The 7,386-nt window shown below is 39.4% G+C and overlaps 1 protein-coding gene across 1 annotated transcript; it reads right to left on the bottom strand.

Annotated features, from left to right (window-relative positions):
• Positions 1 to 2,816: 2,816 nt before the first annotated feature.
• Positions 2,817 to 5,155, bottom strand: LOC139024590 (protein FAM217A). Its single transcript, XM_070439477.1, has 2 exons — positions 5,089 to 5,155; positions 2,817 to 4,326 (listed from the first exon to the last, which is right to left on the bottom strand). Exon 2 carries the CDS (start codon positions 4,293 to 4,295, stop codon positions 3,264 to 3,266), a length of 1,032 nt encoding a protein of 343 aa, XP_070295578.1. The 5' UTR covers positions 4,296 to 4,326; positions 5,089 to 5,155; the 3' UTR covers positions 2,817 to 3,263.
• Between the last annotated feature and the right edge of the window lie 2,231 nt (positions 5,156 to 7,386).

The following is a 7,386-nucleotide window of genomic DNA, read 5'->3' as shown; positions in this document are numbered from 1 at the left end:
GATGCCGCCCTTTAGAGAAGAGTCTCGCAAGGAACCTCCTCTGGACAAAGGTTTCTGTTCTGGAGAGAGTTAACTGTATTTGTAAAGTGGACTCATCAATATGACAGCATCATACAAAGCGGGGGATTCCTGCATACAGAAATGAACAGCAGCATTCAAATCTTCTGACACTGACACTTGTTTCCCCATGTGGGCAAAGCTCAAGGGAGGGTACAAATTAGGAAGAGGCAAATGTGGCAGTCTTGGCAGATATTATTCCATCGTTGATGTCTGTAAGCAGGAAGACGGGGGCATGTGTGATGATGTCATTTTGCATAAGTCAATTGTTAGTAGACATCTCATGACCTGACATTTTCAAATATGCTATCAGTAACTACTTAATTTATCATAATGAGTCACTATTAGACACATTGTTATTATAATGAGTCACTATTAGACACATTGTTATTATAATGAGTCAGTATTAGACACATTGTTACCAAATGAGTCAGTATTAGACACATTGTTACCAAAATGACACCATTAGACCATTGTACCATAATGAGTCACCATTAGACACATTATCATAATGAGTCACTATTAGACACATTGTTACCAATGAGTCACTATTAGACACATTTATCATAATGAGTCACTATTAGTCACATTGTTATTATAATGAGTCACTGTTAGACACAGTTACCATAATGAGTCAGTATTACACGTTATCATAATGAGTCAGTTAGACACATTGTTATTATAATGAGTCAGTGTTAGACACATTGTTATCGTAATGAGTCACTATTAGACACATTGTTATCGTAATGAGTCACTGTTAGACACATTGTTATCGTAATGAGTCAGTGTTAGACACATTGTTATCGTAATGATCACTGTTAGACACATTGTTACCGATATGGTCACTGTTAGACACATTGTTATCGTAATGAGTCAGTGTTAGACACATTGTTATCATAATGAGTCACTGTTAGACACATTGTTATCGTAATGAGTCACTGTTAGACACATGTTATTGTAATGAGTCAGTGTTAGACACATTGTTATCGTAATGAGTCACTGTTAGACACATTGTTACCGTAATGAGTCACTGTTAGACACATGTTATTATAATGAGTCAGTGTTAGACACATTGTTATCATAATGAGTCAGTTAGACACATTGTTATTATAATGAGTCAGTGTTAGACACATTGTTACCATAATGAGTCGTGTTAGACACATTGTTACATAATGAGCGGTATTAGACACATTTTACCATAATGAGTCACTATTAGACACATTGTACCATAATGAGTCATATTAACACATGTTATTATAATGAGTCCTATTAGACACATTGTTACCGTAATGAGTCACTATTAGACACATTGTTACCGTAATGAGTCAGTGTTAGACACATTGTCACCATAATGAGTCAGTATTAGACACATTGTTATTATAATGAGTCACTATTAGACACATTGTTACCATAATGAGTCAGTATTAGACACATTTATCATAATGAGTCACTATTAGTCACATTGTTACCGTAATGAGTCAGTGTTAGACACATTGTCACCATAAATGAGTCGTATTAGACACATTGTTACCATAATGAGTCACTATTAGACACATTTTACCATAATGAGTCAGTATTAGACACATTTGTATTAAATGAGTCACGATTAGACACATTGTTATTATAATGAGTCACTATTAGACACATTGTTACCATAATGAGTCAGTATTAGACACATTTATCATAATGAGTCACTATTAGTGACATTGTTATTATAATGAGTCACTGTTAGACACATTGTTACCATAATGAGTCACTATTAGACACATTNCATTTATCATAATGAGTCACTATTAGTGACATTGTTATTATAATGAGTCACTGTTAGACACATTGTTACCATAATGAGTCACTATTAGACACATTTATCATAATGAGTCACRATTAGACACATTGTTATTATGAGTCACCATTAGACACATTGTTATCGTAATGAGTCACTGTTAAGTCACTATTACACGTTACCATAATGAGTCACTATTAGACACATTGTTTCCGTAACCAGTCAGTATTAGACACATTGGGTGAGATTTTGGACCCATTAGACTTTTGAGATTTGTTCATGAACTCAATGTTTTGCTTATGGATTCTGAGAAAGTATATGGCAATCATGATAAATTGTATTAGTTCGATTTAAACGTTTGTTATAATGTGGCGAAATCTATGCCAAAGTGACCAACAATAAGGTAATACTTTTTCTTGTTATTGATAAATATGGCCAGATTCATGTATTCACTGGTAACATTGCAATTTTGTGTTTTTGTTTTTCAGGGTAAGTCAGAACTTCTCTTCCCTGCCTTGGTTCCTTCAGTCTCCTCTTTCTGCTTTGGTGCCCATGTAAGACTCCAGACCAGAGACATGTTCAACGAATGAGCCCTGTGGATATTTCTTCGGATAGAAAATGTTAAAACAGAAATGTATATCTATTTTTTTTATATGTATGTCACACATTTGTCTACATCCTTTATTCAATGTAATCCAACCCAAATGACTGTACACTACTGTTTCCTTATGATGTAACATCAAATGTGCAGATTCTGTCCTTTATTGAGAACGTAACAACTTGTGTTCATTTGTGTATTAATATAATAAACATACGGGACTATCAGAAGATTGAGTTTCTTTGGTAAAAGTTTACTTGGACGCTGTCATAGCCTACATAATCGTGTTGCCATAATGACAAGATGTCACAAAACAATCATGACTTAGCCTGTCTGCTTAATGACAACTGACTTAAAACAAACATGACTTAGCCTGTCTGCTTAATGACAACTGARTTAAAACAAACATGACTCAACCTGTCTGCTTAATGACAACTGACTCAACCATGGTTTGAATTTAAGGGGTGCTAGAACATGAAGTTAAACATCAGTGTGGACATATTCAAAATAGTCAAGATTTTGACACCCCAAAGAGTTTGTATAATTTGAGCCCTAAACAAAGTGTTATTTAGGCATGCTAATTCCCACTAGTCAACTAGCTTCCAGTACCTACGTAGATAACATCGCCTGACATGTTATATCGTTATGACACCAAAGGGTTCAGGTAAGGTCTAATGAGATATTTTGTACATTCATTGACTGGTACACTAGTTCACTTAGCTGTCATGTTCTACTTTGAGAACATTGTGCAGTGATCAGGAACACCCTGTCAAAGGAAAAAGGCTTTCAAAATGCACAGTCTGTGTAATCCCCGTCTCCAAGTTGTTATGCCTTTCTCAAGTCCCTGGCTTTAGTTTTCTTTGCAGAGCTTGGTGGTGACACTCTGCGGGAGGTCAATGTGCCTTTCTTGCTAGCTTTGGCTTTTCTGATTTTGGTGCAACCTGTATGTTTTGGTGTCGATCCCTCACCCCAAGACTGGACCTGGACAAGGGTCTCTGTTCTGTTTAGTTTGGCTGAGCTGGAACAGGGCCTCTTAAAGACTGTATGTGGCCTTGCGCCCACCCTGATGCGATTCTGTTTGTAAGGAGCACAAGTCGGCCTAGTGCGTGAGTCGCGAGACAGGCTCAGTTCCGTAACACTGGACACAACTGAATCTGCTTTCCTCAAGCGAGAAGTGCTCCTGGTCAGGCTGACGGCCGTAGCCGGCCGACACCGGCCCGTTTTGGTCAGCTCTCGCTGTACTGTGGCRGCCTGTAGATCCTCCATCTCAGATAGTCTGCTTACGATGGCAACCAATGAAGGCTCTCGCATGTGCAGGCTCTGGCGACTTTCCCAATCGGCCGTGCTGGGCAGACTCCGGGTCAGATCCAGCACTTTCAGAGATGCGGGGAGCACCTCCGCAAATGGCGACTGGGCCTCCGACGACTCCGAGAAGTGCAAGTCAGAGTCCAGGTCTAAGTCGAAAGGTTCAGGCCTCAACCGGAGCTCCACTTCGGGCGTGACCCACTTGTGGGCCTGGGCACCCCCTTTCTCTTGGTCGGATAGATCGCTGGCGTCAGAGTGGATGTCCGCCGGTGTGCTGCTACCGTTTCGCTTTGAACCATCAGTGCTGGTTCCTGACCCTGCTCTGTCATTCATTGGGCCCCAACAGTWGAATGTCTTTACCTTCCTCTCCCCATTGCCCCTTCTCCTGTCCCTCGAATTGACAGTGTAAGCCGCCTGGACAGGTGTGATTTTCAACAGAGACTCACTGGAGCTTGTGTCCCGGCCCTCCCCTTGGTTATGTTTGGTGAAACTCGGGTGCCGTAGCCTGCTGTTGAGATGATGGATGTTGATTGTTGGTCGTCTGTGGATCATCCTGAACTGGGCTCTCTGTGGTTGGCTCTGGCTAAAGATAAAGAGGGCATAAAAATAGCATAGAGCTAAGCAGTGTGGCGWTCTTAATAAATAATGTAATGACCCTGGATTTATAAGCGCGGAAATCGACTCTGCCGCTGGAGCATGCTTTTGCGGCACAGTCGATAGCGCGCCGGACCTCGGGCTAGAAGGTCGAGGGTTCGAGACCTGCTCCCTGCTGTTTCATTACATAAAACATGTATTTTAATTTCGAACTCCAGAAACCTGAAAGGTGTTTTAATTTACACCTTTGGTAATACTGACAACCAAATGTGGTGTTTTAAGTAMCTTATCTAAGCAAAACGGATACCTAAAAACTGTCCTAGTGAATTGACTACAGCCAAGGTAAATGGTAAATCATGTTTGGTTATATTTTGAGTGGAATATTCTTTTTTGATAATCAAGAAATGGGGGTGAAGTAACCTAATATTTGAGTTTGGATACACGGCAATTTTTAGTTTTTATTAATGGATTCCGATGAAAAGTTAGTCAATTTAAAGTTCGGGTATTTTGGCGATGGCAGAACAAACATGACACCAGATGCTGTCAGACGGGCTGGCGTACATTTCTGATTGATTTTCCCTCCATCAAGGTAATGGCTGGCCCATTGTTTAATATCCCATTGTCCTCTATACAGGTGACTGGTATACAGAGGGTAATATTCCCACACTGAAGATCTCATTCCGCCTGTGAATAGCCCAGCTGACACCAAGTTAGGGTAGTAAGCAGGCATTTAAAATATTTATCTACTTACACTGATGTAGACTCTGATGGGCTACGGCAGGTGGTCAGGTAGATACTTGAATTGAGTGTTGATGGAAATATCTAAGAAATTAAAAAGATGACTGTATTAAATGCATTTTAAAGTAATTTGTATTAAAGGCATTAAAAACAACAGTACGCTAAAGGCAAAGGAATTTGTTGAAATGGTCATACACAACCGGTAACAATTCCTTGTCTGGAAACATCCAGAACCGTAAAATGGATTAGACTTGCTCATACATGCTGTACATCTAAATACTCTAAACTATAGTAAGTACTTTTACAGTTATCACCTTCTGTGCTCTGACACCACTTGACATGTCCAAGTCCTCAAGTTGACGAATCAGATGAGAGATATAGAAGTCCTGTGGGCAATAAACGGTRCATTCATTATTTTCTTAATTAAAGCTGACAGTTGGTAGACTTTGTCAAATTTGAATTCAGGAGCAAAATCTGAGAAATAATAACTATAAATTCTTATTATTTTATAAAGCCCTATTTTAAATATGAGGTTAGCATTAGATAAGTTTGGACAGCTGTAGTGCAATAGAAAAAAACATGTTAAGTAAAGACTGACGTATTATACAAGTTTTAATTAAGGTCTCCAATMAGTTTTTCTCTAATTAATTAAACCATGTGATATTTTTCCCCATTTAGCTGAATATGCAATGGGGGACGTTTCTCAAGGCAATGTACCTATATAGGTTATGGAAAGCTATAATCAAACTTTAGTCGCACTTCATTGACCTATATGGTAGGTATAATGACATYGTCAAATTGTAATTACACAGAAAGTATGCCATCATTTGTTTTTCTTTTTGGTAGCCTTTACCAGTAGGTCAATGGAACGTATACATAGGCTACAAACAGCTCTCATGTTTACTGGTGCACGGAGAGAGAACAAATATATTAATAAAATGGAAAGTCCATTACACTGATGTTGGATGCTCCACAAACTTAGATAGCACACCAACGTTTCAGTCAATAGACCTTTATTGGTCTTTGGATCTAAACATTTGTGAGATCCAATTAATTGTTTGTGGAGCATCCCATACCTTTTTTAAAAATGTATTACTGGCAGCATTTTAGCTACCAGTTTGCARCCTAATTTTGCACCCTAAATGTTAGCACACTTAGAAAATGCTAATCATAATGASGATTTAATTCTATAAGATTAACGTTACACTACCTTTCATTTGCTTTATTGAAAAAGCGGTGTGAGGAGCCTGTTTTGTCACTCACCTGGTTTATTTGGCCAGATACAGATCCTAGAAAAATGAAAGAGCAACATTTCAGTTAAGACGGGCATAAGTCGGGTGAAAATAATTATTTCATAAAWAAAGATAGGTTAACCTACCTGGCGTCGAGAGATGCGTCTCAGCTAAACCGTGCCTACGAGCTGTTGACATGTACCGGTTTGACATGTTGAGGGTTGGCGTTTGTCTGACTCTTGCCGTTTGATCATTCCAGTGAAACTGTTGGATTCCAGACGTCGTTAATATTTGGACATGCACTTGACACGGACATGATCAGATATCCCTCTTTCTCTCCGTTATCATTTTCAGCACGCTAGCTACAGTATATCAATTCATATCTCTACCTGTAACAATAGGAGTTCGTTTTCTCTTCTACACTCTCTGTCCTCGTAGCTTCATAGGTAGGTAACCTATTGACTTGTATTTCCCGAAAGATTTAGCCAGATACAATGTTACAACGCGTGCCCAAAAGTTATCTTAAATGATCTAAGATGTGTGTTTTGTCTTTCTGTCATGCGACACAGATATTCTACAACATGATCATGACAGATCTCTTCTACAAAAGCATGATAATGGGCTAGCTAGCTACATGTCTCAAAACGAAAATGGTGACTGAAACCATGGTAACACATGAACTATGGTAACTTCCCAGTTCTAGAAATGTAGCCTGTTTACTCCGCCTCAAATAGATTAAAAAACCCATTGGTGGTGTTGGAGGGCAAGTAGGAGCCACCCTTTCCTCTGCTCTAAAAAATATCCCAATGCCCCCAGGGCAATGATTGGYGACATTGCCCTGTGTAGGGTTCTGTCTTTCGGATGAGACGTTAAACYGGTGTCCTGACTCTCTGTGGTCACTAAAGATCCCATGGCACTTATAGTAAGAGTAGGGGTGTTAACCCCGGTGTCCTGGCTAAATTCCCAAATCTGGCCCTCATACCAGCACGGTCACCTAGTCATCCCCAGTTTACAATTGGCTCATTCATCCCCCCCTCCTCTCCCCTGTAAATATTCCCCAGGTCATTGCTGTAAATTAG

The sequence above is a fragment of the Salvelinus sp. IW2-2015 genome, unplaced genomic scaffold (assembly GCF_002910315.2).
Source record: "Salvelinus sp. IW2-2015 unplaced genomic scaffold, ASM291031v2 Un_scaffold1681, whole genome shotgun sequence".
NCBI classification, from domain to species: Eukaryota; Metazoa; Chordata; class Actinopteri; order Salmoniformes; family Salmonidae; genus Salvelinus; species Salvelinus sp. IW2-2015.
Note: the sequence above shows the minus strand (reverse complement) of the source record. Positions and strands in the feature narration are given on the sequence as shown.